At 40.2% G+C, this 25,474-nt stretch overlaps 1 protein-coding gene across 1 annotated transcript in view; it reads left to right on the top strand.

The window, feature by feature from the left end:
• Positions 1-20,207, top strand: part of GOLGA5 (golgin A5) — a 33,189-nt gene extending 12,982 nt beyond the window's left edge. Inside the window, exons 7-13 of the mRNA XM_034768686.1 lie at positions 375-545; positions 1,975-2,103; positions 10,971-11,069; positions 13,613-13,838; positions 15,628-15,733; positions 18,179-18,242; positions 19,562-20,207. Of these exons, the coding sequence (XP_034624577.1) occupies positions 375-545; positions 1,975-2,103; positions 10,971-11,069; positions 13,613-13,838; positions 15,628-15,733; positions 18,179-18,242; positions 19,562-19,642 (876 nt within the window). The 3' untranslated portion in view covers positions 19,643-20,207. The remainder of the gene's footprint in view (positions 1-374; positions 546-1,974; positions 2,104-10,970; positions 11,070-13,612; positions 13,839-15,627; positions 15,734-18,178; positions 18,243-19,561) is intronic.
• Positions 20,208-25,474: the final 5,267 nt, after the last annotated feature.

Genomic DNA, 25,474 nt, shown 5'->3' with positions numbered 1-25,474 from the left:
AATACAGCCAGATCTTCTGGACTCCTTGCCCCCTCATATTATAAAGTTTGTGGGTGGACCACTGCTCTGATGTGGAGCAGCGCTACAGTCTGTGGATTCCAGGCAGGTGTAAGGGTTCACCCACATGGATCAAATTGCAGGTTCAGTACCTAAGTGTGTGTTTTTATATATATATATATATATATATATATATATATATAACAAAAATGTTAGATGTAGTTTTTAATTTTAGTTTCATGCCTGAAATTTTGGAGCCAAGTCTTGCTGAGAGATTCAAGCATGGATCTTATATAGTCGGGGGAGTGGAGCATATGTATTTAAGGGTAGAATTTAATAGCATCTTTATTAATACAAAAGCATTTTTAATCTTTCAGTCTAAAGAAAAGTTGATAAACAGCCTAAAAGAAGGCTCTGGCATTGAAGGGCTGGATAGCCTTACTGCAAGCACCATGGAATTAGAAGAACTGAGACATGAGAAAGAAACACAGAAGGAGGAGATACAGAAATTAATGGGGCAGATACAGCAGCTGAGAACAGAGCTACAGGTAAATATCTTTATATGCAGTCCTTGTAGTTAACCACGTAAGTATGTGGGATTATAGTGGCCTTCGTGTTGCTTCTATTAATACGACTATAATGGTATTCAAGATACCTTGTTACGGTTGGAACAACTATTATGCTGCTTTTAACATTTATTTATTAGTATTTTTTTTTTAAAAATCTCTTGTGGGCGGGAGGGATAGCTCAGTGGTTTGAGCATTGGCCTGCTAAACCCAGGGTTGTGAGTTCAATCCTTGAGGGGGCCACTTAGGGATCTGGGGCAAAAACAGTACTTGGTCCTGCTAGTGAAGGCAGGGGGCTGGACTCGATGACCTTTCAGGGTCCCTTCCAGTTCTATGAGATAGGTATATCTCCATATATTAAGGGTTTTTTTTTATTATTATTATTATTAAGAGACAAATGCTTTGTCGTTGATACTCCAGTTTCTCTCCATTCTCCTTGACCACTCCAGTTCCTAGGGTAGAGGTAATAAGGTATCTGAGGGCATGAGGGGAGAGAGGACATAGGTGTTGCCCCTACTGCTGTCTGTCCTCTCCCCCATCCCAGGCGCCCCCATTGAAAGATGGTATTTCTGCCCAAAAAACTGTCATAGATATTTCTTTGGCGAGTGAAGGGTGTGCCTTTTTGTTCTTCTAAGCTTCCTTAGGACTGTTGATCTTCACAGTAGCTGTAGTCTCTGAGGAGCCCCTGTTCCCTTAGTTGGCCTCAGAGGCAACCTGGGGGGGGGGGCATGCAGGGTCACATGCCTCCCCCCCCCATTACTTGTTCACATGGTACAGCTGGCTGGGCCCCTCTCCCTGCAGAGCAGCTGAGCGGCAGGGGGGAGGGGGCGCTGTGCTGGTCAGGGAGAGGCATAGGCAGGAGTGGAAGAACAGCTGGGAGCTGCTCTGAGTCACCACTGCTTTAACTCTTCCGGGAGAGGCAGAGGAACAGCTGGGAGCTGCATGGAGTGGTTGCTGCTTTCCCGGGAGAGCAGGGCGGGCTGCTTTCCAGAAGGGGGAGTGCTGCTGGGGGGAGGTTGGGAGGTGCGTGACTTGAGTTGTTCCGAAGTTGTGCCCCCCCCCCCCCGCACACACACTGTTAGCAGGAACACGTTGTCTGTGGTTAGCCCTGCTCCCTGCAATGATGTACAAGTTTACCTGATGAGGCTTCAACCTGTAGACAGGATGAGAAAGGAGGTAGTCAGTTGGAGGTACCTAAATATAAAAAAAAAAAGCACCGCATATTTACATACACACTTTAAAACATATTTTATTACTATTTAGTCATTTATAGCCAGGCTCTTTTGAGAGGGGGAAAAAGGTGGCTAAAGCCATTTTAAGTTCCACTCCGCGGGAGTAGTTTTTGCTATTACTACAGTGATAGCTGTGTGGCTTGATGTTACTGGAACAATAACATTTATATTATTTTTAGGATATGGAGGCTCAGCAGGTAAGTGAAGCTGAGTCAGCAAAAGAACAACTTCAAGACCTCCAAGAACAGATAACAACCCACAAAATGGCCAAACAAGAAGTGGAGGCTGAACTGGAACGGCAAAAGCAGGTAAAGAATTACAGAGAGCTGAGAAATGTTATTCTAGGCCCTATACAACCATGGCTTTGAAAAGCATTTTGGCTTAGAGTTGCCAGAGTTACTATGAAGGCTCAAAGGAGAATGCTTCTATAAAGTTTGAAGAGAATTTGTCAGTCATTTGTCATGTATCAGCTGTATTTGAAGAAATTAGTTTAATTACAAACAGCATTGATGATTTGTGGTGTTGCTAGTTTTAGGCCCAGTGATTTCAGTAGGAATTATTTGCCACTGATTTCAGTGGGTACAGAATTGGGCATTGTGCTTCCTGCAATCTGATCTGCACAAATATATTCTTCTGCCTTCAGGGAGTTCAGCTCAAGTTAATGGAACCATTGTGATGGGGCCACTCACCTCACATGAGTGCCTCCCATCGGGTGTGCATCTGCCTGCATTCTGTCTCTAGCTGTGCCATTTACAGCAACCCCTGTTGGGCATTTAACTTCTCAAGCAGGTTTTCTATGACTCAGCCCTCCAGCCAAGTCACACACAGTCTATAGGTATACAACAAAACTTGTATCCTTTCAGGGTACAAGTCCAACAGGGCCTATCACAGTGCCCTCAATTAGTATCTTTAGCTCTCCCTCTGGGCTTAGTGCTTAGCTCCTGTCTAGGCTAGCTTTCAAATTGTCTTTTTCAAACGGTCCCTGCTCTGGGATGGAGCAATGCTCTTTAGAGACTTTTTGCCTCCTGGGGAACCCCAACTGACTCCAGCTGAGTCGCTCTCTGTTCTGTCCCTTTCTGAGGGTTTATCAAAGTCCACAAATGCTGACCCTCTTCAGAGTCTTCATTCTGCTCCCTGGGCCTGTGTAAACTCCCCTTCTTCAGGGCTGTCATAAATATAAAGGGAAGGGTAACCACCTTTCTGTATATAGTACTATAAAGTCCCTCCTGGCCAGAGGCGCACAATCCTCTTACCTGTAAAGGGTTAAGAAGCTCAAGTACGTGGCTGGCACCTGACCCAAAGGACCAATAAGGGGACAAGATACTTTCAAATATCGGGGGGATGACTTTTGTCTGTCTGTTCTGTGTGCTTGCCGGAGACAGATCAAGAGAGCAAGCAATCCAACTCAATTAGAATTAGTAAGTACTAGTAAGGGAATGCATTAGCTTACTTTTATTTTGGCTTGTGATTTTTCTCTGTGCTGAGAGGGAGGTGTATTCCTGGTTTTCTTTTTGTAACTTGAAAGTTTTGCCCAGAGGGAAATCCTCTGTGTTTTGAATCTGATTGCCCTGTGAGATTATCTTCCATTCTGATTTTACAGAGGTGCTTCTTTTACCTTTTTTCTTTCTAATAAAGTTCTGTTTTTTAAGAATCTGTTTTTTTTAATGTCCTAAAAAAACGCTAGGTTGGTCTGTGCTCATCCTGTTTATTCTCAAGCCTCCCCAGGAAAAGGGGTGTAGGGCTTGGGGGGATATTAGGAGGGAGTAGGAACTCCAAGTGGTCCTTTCCCTAAGTTTTGTCTAATCACTTGATGGTGGCAATGTTTACATAATCCAAAGTAAAAGGGAGAATTTGTGCCTTGGGGAGTTTTTAACTGAAGCTGGTAGAAATAAGCTTATGGGGTTTTTCATGTGGGTCCCCACGTCTGTACCCTAGAGTTCAGAGTGGGCAGGGACCCCTGACAAGTGCTTTGTCCCACTACTCCGGGTCCCAACCCAGGAATCCTACAAAAACCAAGGAACCCTGCTGTGTCCCTTTTAACTGTGCAGCTACTGTTCCCTAGGCCACTTCCCTGCAGCCCTTTCACCTTTACCTTCACCCTTAGTTCAGGGCTGAAGTCTTGCTTGAGTCCCTGCAGTCAACCAGGAGCATCTTCCTTGCTCCCCTAGTCCCTGCCAGCAGCCGCTGTGTCCAGCTCTGCAGGTCCTGTAGCCAGGAGCACCATCCTTGCCTCTCTGGCTCCAGCCAGTGACTGATCTGCTCTGTCCAGCAGCTCCTTTTTATAGGAGTCTGCCGGGCTCTGGTTGCTTCCCCACAGCTACTCTAGGTAGCCTGAAGGACTCACCTCTACTGCTCCTTTTCTGGGGTGGCATGTGGTAGACCCATGAGGCCTCCAGCAGGGGTGTCAGGGGTCTGGTACACCTCATCACAACTATACAGGGTCTGATTGGAGTAACTGATTACAGGATTAGGGCCTGTGTGTGTGAGCATGTTGCCCTCTATTGGCTGGCTGCAATTTAGAAAGGATATAAGGATATTTCTATAGGTGGCTGCTCTCAGCGCTCTTTCTTGAGCTCTAGTGATAAGAGATTGGTGGTTTTAGAGCTAGAGAGACAGGATTCCAGTTCTAGTTCTACAAGAACATACTTTATAATGGAAAGGGGGCTGCCTCTTCATAGTTAAGGTTCCTTAGAGACTTGAGCTGTAGCCCATGAAAGCTTATGCTCAAATAAATTTGTTAGTCTCTAAGGTGCCATAAGTACTCCTGTTCTTTTTGCGGATACAGACTAACACGGCTGCTACTCTGAAACCTATAGTTAAGGTTGCAACTACAGTCCCATTACAAGATTGATTTGTATCTCACTTTAACTCCAAACGGAAGAGAGATCCTCATGCTTTTGTAGTCTGAGTAAAGTCTCGTTGACAATTAGAATGTTTTCTGAAAATGGATTAGTCTGAGTAAGTACTCTTGAAAATAAGTCCAGAGTGTTCCTTTAAAATGTTTGCAAAACATCTAATGTTTCTTTGGGTCCCTCCATATCTCTAATGAAACTACGTTACATAGCAGACTTGAAAGATAGATAGATTTTTGACAATGACTTGTGCAAGAGGCAGTTTTTAAGGGAAGGAATAGTAAAATTTGTATTTGAAAGATCAATACATGATTTTCTTCGAAGCCAGCAGCCAAAAAAATAAAATCATGGTGATGACAAATATTTGCATCATCAAACTCTGAACTGATCTGGGCTAACGTTCAAAAGTGAAATGAAACCACAGGATCTGATAAAACTATTCCTTTTATACCCAATCAAAGGGTATTTTCCCCCTTTTTTCGCTCACCCTCCCGCCCTCGGACCTAGAAGGAATTTCAAGGGTCTGTTTGCAGCAGGTGTGAATGGACTAGACAGTTTGTGGCTTACCCAAGTTTACAGAGGAAGTTGAAAACCGAATTGGGCTTTATATGCAGTCTTCTCAAATTTCTATATTTAAGGCCAAATGTAAAATGAGGCTAATAACATTTACCCCTTTTTGTAAAGTGCTTTGGGTTCTGCAGATGAGAAAGCACAAGCTAAGTGCAAAGCATTGTTAGTGACATTTTTCTGACGAGATAACTACTGTGTGGAGAACTTCAATGGGTTGTTAGAGAGGCACTGTGTACATTAGACATTGGCTGTGAAACAAAGAGACCAGGAGTATAATCTCTGGTGTGACATTACAGTAACTTTTTTTTGCCATTGTTCAGAGTGATGGTAGGTTGTGTTGAGCATTCATTTTGGCAAATTTAGGTGTAAGCATCAGTGTTTCCCTCTAATTTTTCCCACCCATGTGTGGAATGAATTTTGTTATGTGCGTCAATATGGAGATGATGTGTTACACATTACCTCCATATTGGTGCTCATAACAAAATTCATGTGGCAGGGAAGGGCCTAGGAATTCCGAGTGTGGGAGGGGGCTCAGGGCTGGCGTGTGGGGGCAGTGAGGGCTCTGGCTGGGGGGTGCAGGCTCTGGGGTAGGGCCAGGGATGAGGGGATTGGGGTGTGGGAGGGGGCCTAGGGTTGGGGTGTGAGGGCTCTGGCTGAGGGTGTGGGCTCTGGGGTGGTGACGGGGATGAGGGGTTTGGGATGCAGCTGCCCCGGGGCTATGGCAGGGGGCAAGCTGCAACTTGCTCTCTCCACAACTCGCTCTCCCTGTAGCAGCACGTGGGATTGGGGTGGGGAAGAGGTGCCTTTCCCCTAGCCACGGCACGTCTGGTGGGGCTGGGCCGGGGGAAAGGCTCCTCTCCCCAGCCGCGGCAGCTGGGGCGGGGCCAGGCTTGGGGACCTGCGGGGCCCTAAATAGCCTGTTGCACGGCCACGAAGCTTACAGGGAACCTAGGTAAGCATGCATATTGCATCATTTACAGGTGCGTAATGCAAAGGAAAAGAATTATGAAGAAAATAATAAATATTGCCCATATAATTAAACAACACATTATTCTTATGAAATATAAAGCAATATATATTTCATCATAACACAATAAGCTTAGCTCCAACACAATATTTTTCATTAGTAAACTCAAAATTGAAATAGAGTACAACCCCTTTGCAAAGTAAACAAAACCTGAGCACTTCTGTAATACACACATTCATCAGCCTGAGATGCAAGTCTATATATACATAGTTTAACTAAAAATTAGTGTTATGAAATACATAAATAATATTGTTAAATGGGAAATATCAATTTATTTAAAAGAACATGTTTACATATTGGAAGCAAAATAACAAAATAATGTACTTCATTCACATTTAATACTTTATTTAAGATTGTTACAGTTCTCATAATCTGAGCAGTATAAATTATGATGTCAGCAACTGTTCATTTCCCAGCTTTTAAATGCTTGAATTTTACAAACGATGTAATAAGTAACAATGTAATTACATAACAGCCTTAATTGTTTTTCAACACAAGTATTTTGGTTTTGTAAGATTTATAAAATATAACATGTATATGTAGTTTAAATTATATATATTAAAATTTAAGATAATTTGGGTATACTGGTGGAAGACTGACATCTAGTGGTATAATGGAATAATCCATGAACAAATGAACTTTTTTCTATTTATTTTTCCTAATATTTAAATACTTTCCTACTTGCATATACATATGTTCTGTAAGTAGTAAGTCATCACAGAATGTCAAGGTATATCAAGATGTTGCCCATTGCAACAGTGAAAGCTTGGGGGCTGTCAGCCCTCTGAGAAGTTACGACATTCCTGTTGCCTTCCTCTGACTTCACTGGTAGTTTTGCCAGGGTCTTGCCTGGCTAGTTCCATATTGTGTTTTCTTTAAAATGAGTCTGATGGAGCAATGCTGCTCAGTTTATTCCATTGTCCTGAATACATGTATTATCTTAAAACCTTCACTGTCTAATCAGCAGGGATCCCATAGAGTCATTTGCCTTGGAAAAACACAGAATTTGCATTTTTACAGAGAATCTTTAGTTTTTTTACATTTTGTGAAAAATTAAAAACATATACAGGAGAACCCCATATATATATCCAAGTCTCTATTATTCAGCTCTCCATGTTAACCAAACCACCAGCCACCTGGGACTGACAGCGATGGGATTTTGGTGGTCAGCCCCCGGGTGGCTGGTGGTTCAGTTAATATGGAGAGCTGGATAATGGAGACTCGGGTAAACCGGGTTCTACTGTATATCAATAAAGCATTGTGATCTATCTATCTAGGCTAGGGTGTTTCATTTCAGTCACAGAAAAATGTGGATTTTTATAGGATTTTTTATCGGAGAATTTTTTTTTTTTTTTTTTTTAAGTCATGGGAAACTAGGATCCCTGCTAATCAGCCACCTCCTTTTTTCCAGCTGTTTTTGTAAACATGAACTAAGATTATGTTGTTTAGCACTGTTGAATAAATATTTTTGATAATAAACTAACAATGATTCCAGATTATTACTCAAGCATAGTTTCCTGTTCAAGTAGTCCTTTAGACTTATCTTGCTGTCAAGTTGAAGTACATTGATAAGAGATATGATGGAGGCTAGTCTTGACTCTTCACATCAGTCTTTTCAGAAGGAGTAAATATTATGAATGTAGATGGTAAAATTGTTAAAATGATAAACATTTTACTAAAAGTTATGACAGTCTCCCAGTATTTGTATGTTTTGACTTTTTGTTCTGCATAGTCAGAATATGCATTCTGCACTTTTCTGTAAGATGTGCATATTGATGTGTTTTAAACAAGTAACATAGAAATTACAGGACTTGCCTTCAGAATCTACAACTTATGTGCATTCATTGTATTTCTTGGAGTTGTGAAGAAAGATTTATAAAACAAAAACCTGACAATCCCAGATCCTAGTTTTGGTAAAAGTTTGAATTACAAACTTATTTTTCTCTAAGATTTTATTTTTCAGAAAAGAATAAAGCAGTTGTAGTTATCAAAAGCATCAAGTACAAGAACACCAGGCACAATTTTGAAGCTGTCTTTTCAATCTTTTGTGGTTTATTTTAGGGAGATCCAACAGATTTGTATGCAAAAACACCCTGTATTATCCAGGAGTGCCACACATATAGCTGTTGTAAATGTTTATAACAACAAAAGATAAAATAGCTTAAGTTTTAGACATAGGAATATAGTCGAAATGACGACAGCATATTTACTGCATAGGGAAATGGTGTATTCTGTGTAAGAAAGTAAGTGTAACATCTGTTTGCTCCTTTCATATTTTGCATTTCCAGTGAGATGGTTTAAACATTATTTAAATATCAAAATTAAAACACTTAAAAATGGGGTGACATTAAAATGACAGAACTTTTTTTGCCAAATTCATGCAAAGGACTTAAGGAAATCTTGATTACATTAGCCTGTGGTAGTTTGAAAATGTGCCTACTTATGCAGACATTTTTGGAATGCATTGTCCAAATATTGTTACTCCCAGACTGCTTAGTGTATGCTGCTAATAAAGGGTTCTGAGAGCTTTGGGCCATATTATGCCATTAGACTTCAAGCAAAACTCTACAGTGATTTCTGTGAGGGGTTCTCTGCTTTAAATTATGGCATAATAGGGCATGTTGTTAATGACTAGTACTATTAGGCTCATCATTCAGTTGAACACAGACCAGTGTCTTATATCTTGATAGAAATATTTATTGTTGTAAATAAGTTGCCACTGTTAAGAGAGAAAATAGTGAAGGCTGAAGAGTGTACCACAGTGCTAGGAACAATTTATTTTGTAGGATTATCTGTCCTTTTAGAAGTTACATTTTAATTAGATGCTAGCTTGAACTAATTAAAATTCAAAAGTTCAAGTCTGCTCTAGATGGATGGCTAAATAATGTTTATTATACCAAAGCAGATGGTAGAGTATATCCTGTTACCTCTGTCCTTACGAGTGTGGGATATATTCTAAGGCAATGCTATATTAAGAAAGACAGAGGTGGAGTGAAAATTACAGTGATTTTCTTTTATATTCATTTAACAAAATGAAATTTCCGTTTTAGGGACATAATGAGTTAATTATAATACCCAAATTATAGGTAAATCTGGTACTAAGTGTGATGGGTTCCCCAGCGTGTAACCTGGAAGTGGGGTACCGCTGAGCCCTCTGGCTTACCAACCGGGGTTCCCTCTCACACTTGATGTTGTGACAAGCTGCAAACCTCTCAAGATACTGCACTTACACAGACATCCACAGGCAGGGACTCACCCAGCAGTGTTACATGAATGCTTCTCCTAGCCACTCATGAATTAACAATAGAAAGGCTCCAGCCAGTTCTCCCAGTTCGCCAGACTACGACCCCAGGGCTGTACCATCTTGCCCTGGTCAGAAGCCTGACCATTGTAAGTTTATAACCCAGTCCATCCACCCCTCCCTCAGTGTGGAGAGGACATGCACCAGCTTTTGTTCCTGAGCAGATTTCCCAAGCACTTCAACCAAAACACACTTTTTCTAGGTAAAATATGAGACAGATTTATTAACTACAGCTAGATTTTAAGTGTTTGTAAGTAATAAGTGTACATATCAAAGTTGGTTACCCAAGAAATAAAAGTAAAATCACAATCTGAGTTCTATAAACTAGACAGGATTTGACCCAAGCAGTGTCTCATCCTGATGTTTTCGTTCCTGAATACACAGGATTCTTTTTTCCAGTCTGGAACCACCTCCCCAATTCAGTCTTCGTTCTCCAGACTTGTTTCCAGGTGTTGAATTCTGGGGGGAGGAGAGAGGCCAAGTGATGATGTCACTTCCCCTCCTTTATAGTTTCTTCCAGCTTGCTGGAAACATCTATGGTTGTGGCAGGGGTCAAGGAATCTCTATTGTCTACATGCTGTCACTGAGAAGTCTCCATGGTATAGGTTCCTGGGGCAGTCCTTGTGTGTATTCCCTTTAATGGGCTATTAGTGCATCTGGCTCCTCCATTGTTGCACCTGAAAGGCTGGTCGTGGGTGTTCCCAACCTCACAACATATTTCTGTAACACGCACGTAGCAAAACTTTATAACTCCACATACAATGGTAGCCCATACAATCCAACAGGATATTAAAGTTCAACAGATCAAGCCTTTTAAAATGATATCTCACAAGATGCACTTTATACAAAACATATAATTATATCACCACGGTAAATATGGAGGTGCCGGGGTACTGCTTTGGAGCACAGAGTGCCACTCTAAGATAGTTGTAGTATCATATATAACTGTGGCATTTTATATACGGAGATTGTTTTTCTTTAAAGTATTTGCTGTTTAGGCTTTTGATATTGAAGACTGGTGGAGGATCAGTAAGATAAGGATTTTTTTTTTCTGCTTTGTGTACTCAGTGATTTGAAGGGAGAGTACAGTTATGTGCTGCTCTACCAGTAAATGACTAAAGTAAGACAGATTTTAAAAACATCCCAGTAAACATGTTAAATCTTCAAATGGGAATTTAAAAGCGCTGTTCAAAAATCATGGTACTAACAAGATCTATGGTAATCTTCATCACTCAATCAGTTGCTCTTGGCTAAATCCCTTCCTTCGCTATGTTGTCTCTTTAGACAGTACGTTTTTTCAGGGCAAAGTACAACCCTCTGCTTTAGTGTAAAGCCTCAAATAGTGGCTAAAATGTCACCCAAAATACTTTCCAAAGGCTGTCTACTAATACTTTGTTTTGTAACTGGTTGCAATTAATTTTATAGGAACTCCATTACAATGAGGAAGAATTGTATCGGACAAAGAATACCTTGCAAAGCAGAATAAAAGACAGAGAGGAAGAAATTCAAAAACTCAGAAATCAGGTAACTTATTTGCATTTAAGAATATTTAATGCTGTTAAGTCATTAAAAACACTAAACTACCTTCTTTGTTTTAGCTTACGCTTTTGGTTGAGTAAAACTCTGTTTTTCATCTGGTTGTAAAGCTGTTAAAATGAAACCGTTAGATTCCATTTGATAAACTTTGGTGCTTGCATTCATCCTTTTAATAATTCAGATTCCAGTATTGAAACAGAGTATATTAGGTTTTAAGACAATCTACTCTACACTGAAAATTAACTTTGCAGTAAATATCAAAAGCGAACACAATTTTAAAATGCCTGTCTTCAAAAACAAAGGGCTGTATTGTCTGATAAGGCCCTGTATGTGCACATGATAACTAGAGAACCGGGTACTGAATCCATACATTCTCTCCTATGAAATGACAAAGAGAGGTTTTGGTGATTGTATGGGTAGTATGAGTTTCTGAACTGGATCCTGTTAATGTAACATTTGTTTCATTTCATGCAAATTATATACAAGGCCGCACAACACAATGTAGACTATTACAGGAAAAAATGACAGTCTAGTGTTAAACACTACTCGCTGTACATATTGGATGTCAAAGGACTTGAAAATTGTCTTGATATATTTTTCTTTGAACCCAATGGGGCTTGCTTTCCTGATACTACTTCACTATACAAAATTTACTTCAGAATGTATGTATTGTCCATGTGTACCATGCCCTTCCCAGTGCAGCTGATTTGTATTTGCATTGCCTGAATGCCAATAGTCCATCATCACTCTGATATCTCACTGTAGACTCTGTACTACCACTTAAAATGTATGACAACCACAGGTGGCTAAGATTCAGCTTACAGCAAGTTAGACGATTGGGTCAATGTCAGTATATTCAGGCCTTTGCATACTGAAGCAGGAGTAAGATCTTCAATTTAACACCTATTTTGATTCTACATAGGTGCTATACTTGGCTTTAGTATTCCAAAGGATGCACAGTTTCTTGATGCTGGTCAATATTTAATAGACAAAATGTTCTCTCAAGGAATTAAATGACTTCAGTATACTGGTGCTGATGGTTTTAATTTTCTGTGTCCCTGGTGATAACTGGCATGTAACCTTGTCTTTGTAAGGTGAACATAAGTCCATTGTTTTTCACTGCAGCTCTATCAAACATAACTGGAGAGCCTCTTGAGTGTAAACTGTCAGATCACATTTGTCTGCCAAGACTTTGTTGAAATCAAGCCTGTCTGGTAGAGCTTGCCTGATGTGAGAAATCTGATGCCCACCCCTTTTTGGAGGCCACATATTGCATCTTCAAGGAGAAGAGAGAGAAAAGACATACATTCTTTTTCAACACTGTAGTTCACACTGAGAGGATTAAGCCATCAGCAAGTACTCTCCCGAGCATACAACTATGAATTTGGCACATAGGCTGGCTGTTTTTTTTTCCTGGACAACCAAACTTAGCTAAGTTTCCATAATTATGCACAGTTTACAGGATGAGTCTTGAGTGTTTTAAGTCAGTACAGGCCAGGTAGAGGTCAAAGTATTGTCTGCACCACCATCAACATGGCAGCTGTCTCATGCATGAGATTCAAGACATGCCTTGAATTGTGCACGGAATGCAGTTAGAACCTGGATAGAAACTATAAAACAGAATCACTTAAAGATCCACCTTAAGTGTCTCTTACTTTAAAAAAATCTCTGCAAATTGGACCCTATGGACCATATTGCCTTAGGCTTGGTCTACACTACAGGCTTATGTTAGTATCACTGTTGCTCAGGGGCGTGGAAAATACTCACTGAATACCTGGTGTAGACATCACTATGTGGACAGGAGGACTTCTCCCGTTGACATAGCTACCGCCTCTTGGAGAGGTGGATTAACTCTGCCAATGGGATAAGCTCTCCCATCAGCGTAGGAGCATCTTCACTAAGCGCTGCATCGGTGCAGCTATGCTGCTGCAATGCTGTATGGATAGACAAGCCCTTAGTTTCGTCCTTCTCCCTCTGCTGTTCTTATCCAGTGCCCATATGCCTCACCTCTCTCTAATTTTCCTTCACTTATGTCCAGTTTCGTGCCGCCTTTAATGCTGCCCCTTAGGCATGTAACAGCCTCTCAATTAACTGGCATCAAGTTCCCTCACTTCCCTCTGTTCTGTGAAACTTGCTGGTTTAATGGCCATGGGCCGGTCAGTAATGCATTCCTACACAAGCCAGTGGACTACAAGTTCTTTCGGGCTAGGATTTGTTGTTAGGGGCGAACTCACTATTGTATGGCAGTGTTCACATGGGGGTAGCACTATATTCATACATACTTGCCAGGAGCTTCCTAGTGACAGCAATTATCAAGGCATAATGCTTCTACAATCACATTTCTCTCCTTTACATTTGTTAATGATGGTAGTAGTAATAGCTGTTGCATCATTAAAATGCTGAGGCATCCCACTCCTTGCATCAGCCTCTCTCTCATAGGACTTAGGAGTTGAACTATTTCAAAATCTAGCTTTAATTTTTATAATGTATCAACTTGTGGCTTAGATTTTGCACTGACTTTTCTTTTTCAGCTCACAAACAAGGCTTTGAGCAGCAGTAGTCAGTCAGAGCTGGAAAATCGGCTTCATCAGCTGACAGAGACTCTGATTCAGAAGCAGACCATGTTGGAGAGTCTCAGCACAGAGAAAAACTCACTTGTCTATCAACTGGAACGCCTTGAGCAACAGCTTAAGACTACCCAAGGCAGTAGTACTAATGGACCTACGATTAATATGGCAGGAATTGACAGTGGTGAAGGTAAACATGGAAGGATCATATTTAAAAATGTGTGTGTGCTCAGCTTAACTAAGGACTCTTATATTCCCCATTAATTTCCTTAAACATCTCTGTGTTTAAGAAAAATATAGTAAATAAGGAGATTGAGTTGATCTTTCCAATTATAACTAGTACAGTTGAAAATAGCCAAATAAAGACTGCTGTTCGATGTGTAGATAATTTTAAGTGAATTTAATAAAGCAAAACTTAATTCTTAATTCTCCCCATTGTGATTAATATTATAACAAGTATGTTATTTTAAAATCAGTTTACCGTGACATCTGCCAGTGCAACCAGCAGTGCAATTTCACCTATGAATTACTTTGTTTTTGTGGGTTTAAATATTACTTGCATATGTGTCCTGTAATAATTTTTTTTTATGGAAGGGATCTAGTTGTTTGGGATGGGTTTTTTGTTTGGGTGGGGTTTTTGGGGGTGGAGTGGTTATGGTTTTTGGAAGGTGGGGGTTAGAATAGCTGTTCCATTATGAGATGATCTAACTTAAGTGGAAGTCGCTGAGAAAGCTTGAATGCACTGTCCTCCATTTGGTTAAACTCAGTTTGCCCTCATTCTGTTTTCCTTGGAAATCTGTGAGAAAGTAGCCTACAAATGTGTCTTCTCCACGGAGATTGACTCGGTTGCTTTGAGTAGTATCATATCTCAGACGTCTGAGAAACTTTAGCTGCTATTGCAGGGGTCGGCAACCTTTCAGAGGTGGGGTGCCGAGTCTTCATTTATTCACTCTGATTTAAGGTTTCGCGTGCCAGTAATACATTTTAATGTTTTTAGAAGGTCTCTTTCTATAAGTCTATAATGTATAACTAAACTAGGGTTGTATGTAAAGTAAATAAGGTTTTTAAAATGCTTAAGAAGCTTCATTTAAAATTAAATTAAAAGGCAGAACCCCCCAGAGCGGTGGCCAGGATCCAGGCAGTGTGAGTGCCGCTGAAAATCAGCTCGTGTGCCGCCTTCGGCACGCGTGCCATAGGTTGCCTACCCGGTGCTATTGGATTCTGCTTTGATACCTTACTTTGATTCAGCTCTATGAAAAAAGTAATTGTGTTAACTTTAAAAACAAAATACACGCACTCCTTGAACTTTGATGTAAAATGCCTGCCCAGTTATTTGCCTGTGAAATGTCTTTCTTTTAAACTCCCTTTGTCAGGAGAACAATAAAATCTGAAATAATACATTCAGTTTTTCTGCTCTTATAAAGCTAAATTAAAATAAGCCAATTTTGTTCAGTCACACTTAGATGTATCCTGGTCTGAAAGTCTATGAAAATTTTAACCTGGGTCAGCTTTTTTCATAATATTATAAAACCCTGAAAAATAGGAATTTATATCAGAAATACTGTCAGATACAGCTATTGTATGACAAGTGTTACTTTGTGATAAAAGTACAGCAAATAAGAAAATCAATGCAGTATATACTTAAGAAATTATAATGAAGCAAAGAAATTATTTTGGAGTATAAAACATCTGAACTGAATACTAAAATGCTTATTTAGTAGATACAGAAATATAATAATCTTTCTCAGATGCATTTTTTACAAAATCTTATCCAACAATTCCTCTCAAAACAGTCGTGCCGTTTAAATATACAGTGATTAATCTCATTTGTTTTCCCTTGTGCGCTGAAAATCTTGAACATTTCAAAAAGGAGAAAGTAATGATTAAACTCTATGTAGACACTATATAGACAAACACGTTACCTGGGAAGGCATCTTTAGCCTACTTAGATATGTTTTTGTTTGTTTGTTTTTAAATAGGTACTCGCATGCGAAGTGTTCCTGTCCTTTTTAGTGATGTAGATGCTAACGTGGCAGGAATGTATGGAAGAGTTCGCAAAGCTGCCAGTAGTATAGACCAGTTTAGGTAAGAGTACATAAATCATAAAGGAATGTTTCTCTTCTTGGACTAGTTCCTTAAACAGTCTTCCTCCTCAATACACCTTTTATTTTGAATTGTTTTTAATTGTATAAAAACACACCCATACATTTTAGTTTGGTACAAATTCATATTAAATATTGACATGGTTAATTCCCATTCACTTTATTCCCATCATGATATCTTGTGATGAGAATATTCTTGTTCCACCACAAATTATGTTAACAGTTGGATACATGGTACAAGAACCCATCGGGTTTTATTGGACATCGCAGTTATCTTGCATATATAAAAATTAACTTTTACCATTGTCATACTGTCTGCAGTTCACAACTGAGTGCAACTGCAGGGCAAACTGTCAGAAAGCAGGGAAGACATCCCAAACTGGTGGTATGTTCTATGATTAGGTTTCCCCAACCAAGTATCAAGTGTGAACTCCTGAATCACTATAGCAGTCTTATCATAGAGAGACAGTCCCCTGGGGCATTCCAATCTATCTTGCCACACAGGCAAGCTGGACTTAGTGATTGTTGGTTGCCATATACCAAAGATCACAAAATATTCAGGTTGCTCCCAGTCTCAAGAGACCAGTCACTTACCTTAGATATCATACCAGAGACAATGCTGGTAGCCAGTCTTATCGTATACTAACTAAAGATTTATTAACTAAGAAAAGAAATGAGTTAGTCTGTGGTTCCAAAAGATGACAGATAATGTAATCCATCCACTTGGGTCAACAAGGTTGACCCTGGGGATCTTTGCTTTTGTTTCTTTGCTCCAGCCCTTGTGAGAGTCCAAACAGCAAAGAGATAACTGTTTTCTTGTGATAATCTTCGTATGCCCTTCCCCCAGAGTTCAAACCAAAGGGGATGAGTGCTCCTCACCTAATTTCTTCATGGGTGGATGGGGCAAGCAACAAAATGTGTGTTTGTTTGTTCGGTCCTACAATTGCTATTTAGTTTTTATAGTCCTCCTTGATGGGTGGGGGGACCACTCTTCCTGCCTAGATTTACAAATTCAGAGCAGGCCCTTTTAGATTTATAAAGCAAACTTATATTTTACTTTGAAATATGAGGTGCAGACATTACAAGTGCGATTAATGCATGCAGAAACTTACAAGTATTTTATAGAGACTAATCACATTCTTACAAGTCTAACACCCATCTTGAACCATACTAATGTGAGCTTCCAGCTATGAATTTGTCAGTGCTCAGCTGATGCCTACAGCCTTGGCTAGAGCTGGCACCTGGTCTTCCAACATCACAGCCACTATTAATTCTCCTCTTCTTTTCTCCTTCTGAGTCTTTGGCAGAGAAATCCTCTGCATCAGAGCTATATCGCTGTTATGTTTCTAAGTTACTTAGACCAGGAACATTCTGCCTGATTGTGAAATGTGCCCAGTGTGTTAGTTTACTGTAACATATTACAGTGTGTCATGGATCAGCAATAAGGGCATAAAAAGTAGTTGTTTATAAATTATTAGCTAGTTTTTCAGTGTGTTTCCTTTCTCGAATCCTTTTTAAAATCTTTTTTTAAAGTATCAAAGAATAAATTCATGTTGTGAACCAAGTATCCTCAAAATATGTGCCTAGAATGAGTCAGAAATGCTTTGGAACCACCAACCAACTTATTCTGATCTCTTGTCTCAGGAGCTATCTTATCTTTCTTTTCTTAGTCTTTCCAAAAAAAAGGGTCTTCTCTGGAGCTTAAGCTTACGTCAAATTTCAGTTGGGAGTAATAGTTTCAAACCCTTGAAAATCAGGATGCCTAAATAGGATATGCTTTGCACCTCTAGAGTGATTTTAATATTAAGATTATAAATACTAGTGCTTCCTTGATGAGTGGCCTGTTGTATGTGACACTGTGATTGAAACATTATTTCTGTATTAGTATTTGTCACTTTCCTACTAGCGTATTTTTATTTTATTAAAGCAGATTACAAGGCCATGATGCAAAGTACTGATAACGGTATACTTCATGTTGCATTAGTATTAGAATTATACAGACCAGTCTGTTTCTCACGTATAACTAAGTGTAAGAATGACACAGACCTCTTTCACTAAGATTTTCAAAAGAACTTAAATGAGTTAGTCGACTAGATCTCATTGTAAGTCGATGGGAGTTGGGTGTCTAACTACTTTAGGATTCTTTGAAAGACCTAGCCTTTGTTTTTGACCAGGCCTAATGTGACGTACTTATAGCAACAAGGGGACTGGCTTTTTTATGATCAGAAAAGTATGTACAATTTTGTGATGTGACTCAAGACTATTTTCTCTCAATCCAGTAACTGTTGTGAATTACTAGTAAAATTCAAAAGGCGGAAATGTGGAAAACTATATGTATAATACCAGTTGATGTTTACAATTTTGTGGGGGTCACAGTAAAGGAACAGGAATATTTTTCTGTTCTAACATGTGTATTATACTTTCACAGCATTCGACTGGGAATCTTTTTAAGACGGTATCCCATAGCAAGGGTATTTGTAATCATTTATATGGTGAGTACATTGTTGTGCAGAATTTTTTATAGTCAGTTTTATATAGTATCCGCCTTCATCTGAAAGGCATTCAATAGTGTGTAAAAGAAAAAGGGTATCTAATTAGTTTTGACTATTTGTTATATTTTATAATAGACTATAAAGACTGCTTATGGAACATGGGTTCTTGAGTCCTGTAGCTTGCCAATATATGTACAGTCATGCCTTGAATTCGTAGTGCCTTTAAAATTTTTACATTTCTGTGTAACTAGTACTGGTTGTAATTTTGTAGTTTCATATTGAAAGTATAGCACATTTCTATGACTGACTGGCTTCCATTAAAATAACTTGGGAAACTGATGTTTTAATAACATTTTACCTCAGCCCAGTGATTGATTAATCATTCTTTTCAAATACTGTAGCTATAAAAGTAGTGAGCATGGTTTTTATCTAATCTTGGGCTATAGAAGGGAAGTTTGTTCTTCACATCTTGCATGATTGTCCGTGGAATTTCTCCCAGTTCCACTAGAGGGTTGATGTCTCTGTCAGTTGATGTGATCAGTAGTTATGTAAGTAAGCCCAGCTGCAGTGTGTTATTGCTTTAAAGATTTCAGTACTCTAACTCCAGATTTCATATGGAGTGAAAATGCCTTGCTTGAGAAAGCGTAATGTTGCTTTTAAAATAAATCACTGGGTGAATAGGTTTGCCACTCTCCAGGGGGACAAAGCAGCCAAATACACATACTTGACAAAATTAAAGATAACTACACTTTTCTGTACCACCACCTCTCCCATTTTTTGAGTGATAGATGGAATTTGGCCACTTTAATTCCCCCTACTCTCTTCCCTTCTAATGTAACACTGCCATTGTACTGTTTAATAAGTGAACAAAATGCTTCATACTGAAACAGTTGAGAATTTTACTAATTAATATGGTTCTGAAACCACATTCTAAGCTGGATCTCAGTCATTATTGTGAATTAGCCCTATATGGAGCCATCTGTAATGTAATTCTTTTTTTTTATCAGAGATGGTCAATGTCTAGCAGGACACTCAGACATGCTAACTATTTTTTTAGTAAGTTTTTCATCATTTGCTATAAAATGTTTTTTGTATTGGAATCTGGCACAATGCTTCACTGTGCAAATCCTAATAGATTTCCTTTGTGAGGTGCAATGGGATAAAATGGAAGGAACCCTTAAACAAATGTTTCATGAAAGGCATTTAGCCAAAGCAGATCTACAAAATTAGCTCCTTCTGTCTACATTTAGAATTACAGCTGTTGTAAATGATGGATGGTAGTCGGCGTTGTGTGCTAACTCCTGCTTTTCTTTTGCCAGGCATTGCTTCACCTCTGGGTCATGATTGTTCTGCTTACCTACACCCCAGAAATGCACCATGATGGTCCAGCTGGCAAATAGACTGAGACCTACTTTATGCTAGTGCTCACTATATTCTGGACTGAGTGTATTTAAAATGATTAGTACTGAAATATGGGGGAAATCACATTCCTGGCATTATCTATGGAAGAAGGACAACCATCATGCCTGTTTTATCGCTACTTTTTAAAACTTAAATTATTGGACAAATATTACTACATAGCTTCTTCAATTTACTCAAAACAGCAGCAGTTTCAAGGGCAAAGGCAGTTGTTAAGCTAAGCATAGCCTTTACATTTTACATACATTTTCTGATGGTTCCTGTACAATATAAGATTCACACCTGTATAGAGATACAAAGATTTCTAAGATTACAGCTGTATATGGTACATACTCTAGATCATACTGGACATGGGCTATAATCAGGGAAACTAATTGTACTTAGCAAATTAAATAAACTTTATTCTTCCTGTTTTTCTTTTGTATTAGTTTTTAATTTTGTTAATATAGGTTAGTTTTTTCTTTAATCTGTTAAAATACTGCAGAACTGACAACTGGTGCAATATGTCTTTGTAAATACCTTCTAAAAATAAAATATTATGCATTCTTCTTAGCTTTGTCCATTTAGCACAACAGAAATGTATCTTCCCTGATATGCTGAAATGTGGAATTTTTAATTGTGCACAGGAGAACTTTTACTCTTAATTCATAATTAATTCAGACAGAAAAGATGTATTCAGCTGCTTGAAAAATGCCATTTGCTTTTGCACTTTGTATAATTAGCTATGCCGTTGCTTTTTATTCTGTACATCTCTCTCTCTCATTACACATAAGGTGTCTTAGCAAATCTTAAATTTATGTAGTTTCTATCTGAAATTCTAGGCAGTTGTTAACCAAATTAAAACAATATTTTTTTTACAAATGTATAGCCAGACATGATTTCAGAAACTCCCCTATACATAATCACTTAGGAGATTCATCACCAAGCAACCGCATCAGGTAATGATGATAAAAACAATAACCCCAAAATCAAACCCACTGTAATTTGTTCTTGCATTAGATTGTGGCATCCTCCATTTATTAATCCTTCATTTATTACTCAAGACTGAGTAATGAAAAAACAATTAAGGAAATTTGTCAGATACGCCTACTCTGGTGATTGTTCAAATGGAATGAACACAGACTAAACGTGATAAGTCCTGGCTGGCTGGCACCATCTCAGTGGTGTTATTACAGCTACCACGAACTCCTGGAAACAGCCTATTGGGATGAAAGGAGATCAGCTAAGAGGTGTTTAAATACATAATGTGATTTTGCAAGTGTTTTTTTTTTTTTCTGTAAAATTTGTAAATCTGTGTAATGAGCCAACCACCACCCCCCTCCCCGTGCGCCTTCTGGTGGCCAGAGGTTGCTCTGCAGCAGTCTGCTTGTTTCCCTTTTTCAGGGCCCCTTAAGGACTCCATATGCAAGGTTTTCTCTAGTTCAGCAACACTCCACCTTAGGGTTGGACTTTATTTGGAAATGATTTCATTATTGTAATAAAGAACTGAAACCCCCATCATTCCATGCTCTATCTCCCTCCCGGGGTCTCCCTAAACCTCCCTGCCTGGAGCTCATTTGCTCCTAGTAACCTCTGTAGTCTTTTTCAATTTCCCACCCCAGTGCCTCGGGGTTCCCTGCTGGAGTCTGCTTGCTCCCGGCAGCCATTCCCTGACTTGCCAGGCCTCTGCTGAAGTCTCTTCCTTCAGTTTCCCTTTGGTTGTCTCTCCCTGAGCATCTCCCCTCAACTCTGCAGCTTCTTCCTGCTCTTTATAATGGATTCACTGCTTAGGTGTGCTTCCTGAGTAACCAGGGTTGGCTGGCCCCAGGCCTCCAGCTGTTAGCGGGTAAGATTCTCTGTTACAAACTGCGAAACCTCAACATCTATTTCAAGAACCCCATTTGTCTGTCCCCTATGTATTAAGTCTAAGGAACAGATCCTCAGCAGGTGGAAATTGTCATAGGTTCATTGAAGATGATGGATTACACCAGCCAAGGACCCTGTCTCTCCCCCGCCCCCCACACCATTCTCTGCTCTCCTTTTATTCCTATGATTTGTGCTGGGGCATTTGTATATCCTTTTATTCTATGTTGTTTAGAAAGATCACCACAGCAGTATTTATATCCTTATACTCTAGCATACTTTTTTAACCCCTTACATTATTCAGCAAATCTCAAATTCTTATGCCAGAAACGTTACATGGTGCATACCCCATCTAACATTCATTGAACTGGATAGAAAGACTCCAATTGTCTGCAGAGGTCATCTGATCAGGCTCCTAGACCCTCACCCTGCATTAGAATCCACTATCACTAGGGTGACCAGATAGGGACAGTCCCATATTTAAGCCCTCCTGAAGGTGTACTGATTTTTTCTTAAAAACAGGCAAATTGTCCCGTATTTTCTGTCTCTCTCTCTCCCGCCCCACCCCCCAAAGTACTGGCAGGTCCGGCTGCTGGCCAGCCGTCCGACCAGCAGCGGTGAGTGGGGGGGTCAGATGGCCGATGACGGGGGGACAGGAGGCAGCTGGGTTATGTCGGTGGCCAGCAGCAGCCTGGAGGTGTTAGCTGCCTTTCGACACTGTGGGCTGAAAGGGACAAGCTGCTTCCAGTCACAGGCAAGGGGGAAGTAAGAGATGAGCTCTGCAAAGACACAGACCAGGTCATACCTCCTCCCCCACCTCCTTACCTGTGACTGAAAGCGGCTCCTGTCCTTTCCCTCCCACACAGTGCCAAAAGGCTGCTGCTGACCACATTCTTGTGTGAACCCTGGCAGAAATCTGGGGAGGGAGAGTATGTGACCCTACGTGCCCCCTGCCCAGGTGTTGCCTCGGGAAGACACAGTGCCAGGTACGGGGAGAGGGAGGTCTATCCCAGGAGCCCCGCCAGGCATGGAGTGGGAGAACGCTGGGTGGGCAGGGAGGGTGGGGTCTGTCAGTCGCCCACCCACCCCCATGTGAGAGAGTTGTACGGGAGCGTCTCACCTCTCCCTCTGTGTGGGGGCGGGAGTAGGGGTGTGTGTGTCACCTCTCCCTGTGTGAACCCTAAAGCCTTAAAGATAAGGTAAATAAAAAGAATCCAACTACACAGTATATCTTTTTAACGTGGGCTCAGTCAGCTTGATGTTAATTTGAATGTTTGTATTGCATAGTTCTGAGTGATTGCTGTTGAACTCCCTTAATATGAGTAATTTTACCAGGTGTCCCATATTCAGCATAGGGAAATATGGTCACCCTAACTATCAATGACCCAGGGGTAGTCTCTTTGCCTTCAGTGTGATTCCACATGGGAACAGGGATCCATGGTAGTGGATCCTGATGCAGACTCAGGGCCATATGCTTTAATCCTTCCCTACAATATATAGACGTAGTCGCATGTATCTGGTCAAAATAGCAACTGGTCTTTTTGTTGCTGAACTGACTTTTTCCAGTGATATGTAACAATATCCCTCCTTTCAGCTTCAGTTGCTATCTTTATCTTCCTAATAATTCTTCCTTTCAAATACATCTCTCCTGCTGGTGAAAAAGGGGGCAGCAGCCAGCACAAGCGGACGATCCAGGGAGAATCAGACTTGATTTAAAAATAAAAAGTTGCAAATTAATCTTATCATTCTGTGCAAAAGCCTGGAAGCATGTAGGCAGTGGGTGGGAAATGTTCTAGAGACAAGGGATTATTCATTGTGCAGAATTAAGACGACCAAGGGTGCTTGGTATTAGGAAACCAAATGCTCTATTTCCTCTTCTAATATGTCATTTTTTTGTCATGTTAAGTTTACATTATATTCTACATAAACCCATTTACAGTCACTTTAAACCATCTTTGGAGAGTATATTAAAGAATATGGAAATCTTTGGAAAGCAGCTGTCCATTCCAAAGCTGGTTGCATATACAAATGAAAAATTAAGGGTCACTGTCAAAGTGGACCCCAAAAAGTTTTATAGACTTCCTAATTGTGTTTCTTTTGTTCCCCTACAGCATTGTGCCAGTGCACGGGAAAGCTAGGTTCCTAAATCCATATTTGGGCACCTAAATAAGTGGCCTGCTGAGCAATCACAACTTCTGTGGGATGTGAAGAGGAGTTGTAAGTGCTCAGCACCTCTGAAAATCAGGACACTTAGGCCAATATGGATTTAAGAGCCTAATTTCAGGCACCAAAAGTTTGAAAATTGTGGCCTACGTAAAGAAATGATGTGTTACAAAAGCTTGCCGCCTCAGCTTGTGGGCATGAAGGGCTCTGACTGCAGAGGAGCTAATGTGGGAGTGGAGTTACGAGGATCTAAGTCTCCAAGCCTTGCAGCACAGAGCGTGAGTTTGGGGCTAGGGACAGGCTGGTGAATTCATGACTAAATAGATTCACCAGTCATTACCCTGCAGAGTGTGTGAGCAGCAGTAACAGTGGAGTCCCCTTCTACCCTGAGGTCTGTAATGTAGAGAGGGAAGGATCCCTTCCTCACGGACTGAATTGTGCTTAAAGCATAGCCCAGTTATTTGGGCTGTCTGCTGAGAACTGAATTTAGGCCTATATGAATCCGGGCTTTGTGTGAATATTAATTGTTCTACCTGATATGGCATCCTGTGCTTGTCATGGGCCCTAGTGTTCTAACAACGTCTCCTCCCTTGCAACCTTGATTTGCTAACATCTTGATTGCAGTATGTCACTGTAATACATGGGACCAGCTATATGTGCATTAAGACACTGAGTACAAAGGAAGTGGTTTCTTTGAATAACTCTTCAAATATCAACTAATCAGTGGGGAAAATCCAGATTTACAAAATAATTAGTATATTCATTGCTTATCTGGGTGGCTACAGCAGCTGTTGCTTTACCGTAGGTATCAGGTTTGTTTGCTTCCCGTGTTCCCTCCTAAAGGATCAGCTGCTATCTAGTCTGAAACGTGCCTTAAACAAGTCAGATAAAAGGCTTGAGAGACAAAAATTCAAGGGTAATTTTTTTTGGAAAGGGCTCTGCAAATACAGAGAATAAACTGGCATTTGAAATGCTTTGTCTGCCTGTATTGTCTGGATTCCATTATGTCCCCTAAATGGGTTCAGCTGACCCCCCAAACTGACAGATTTTTGGCTGGATTTTGGTTTGAGTTTTGCAGCCGGGGAGCTAGTAAGACTTCCATCCTGCTCTTGCCACCCAAACAGGCATTTAATACAGATCTCCAATGGGACACAGGGACTGAAAAAAAGCGTCAAAATGGAGGGAGGTGGGAAGGAAAATTGAGCCAATTCGGGGTCTGTTATGCCAAGGGTTAAATCCAGAGTAACTCTAGTGAAATTAACAATTTCTCCTGCTTTATGAATATAGCTGATATCAGAATGTGACCTATTATTCAATATTCTATCAAGAAAAAGAAAATATCACCTTAAAATTAGATTTCTGTGCAACTTGGATAACTCTACCATATAGGTTTCAAAGTAGCAGCCGTGTTAGTCTGTATCCGCAAAAAGAACAGGAGTACTTGTGGCACCTTAGAGACTAACAAATTTATTAGAGCATAAGTTTTTGTGGGCTACTGCCCACTTATATAGATTACTATTTATGTGCCACTTCAAAGGGATAATTAAATCCTAAAGTGCCCTATTTAGAAAATGAAGAAGCTTGTTGTGAGCATTTGTGTTCCTGTCTTCTGTGGTTACAGAGTATAATGATTCCCAATTAGTGTATAATTTGTAATTAGAAAACATAGTCTGCTGGAAGAGAGACAGGAAATGCCAGCTTTTCTGGCAAAACTAACAGGTGTCTCGGGATATCCCCCCAGGGAGTATACCATCATTATTGTATCATACCCTGGCAAGCAGTGTGGAATTGCACCAGATAGCCTCTGT

This window comes from Trachemys scripta, chromosome 4 (assembly GCF_013100865.1).
Source record: "Trachemys scripta elegans isolate TJP31775 chromosome 4, CAS_Tse_1.0, whole genome shotgun sequence".
Taxonomy (NCBI): domain Eukaryota; kingdom Metazoa; phylum Chordata; order Testudines; family Emydidae; genus Trachemys; species Trachemys scripta.
This window is presented reverse-complemented; position numbering and strand designations above follow the sequence as displayed.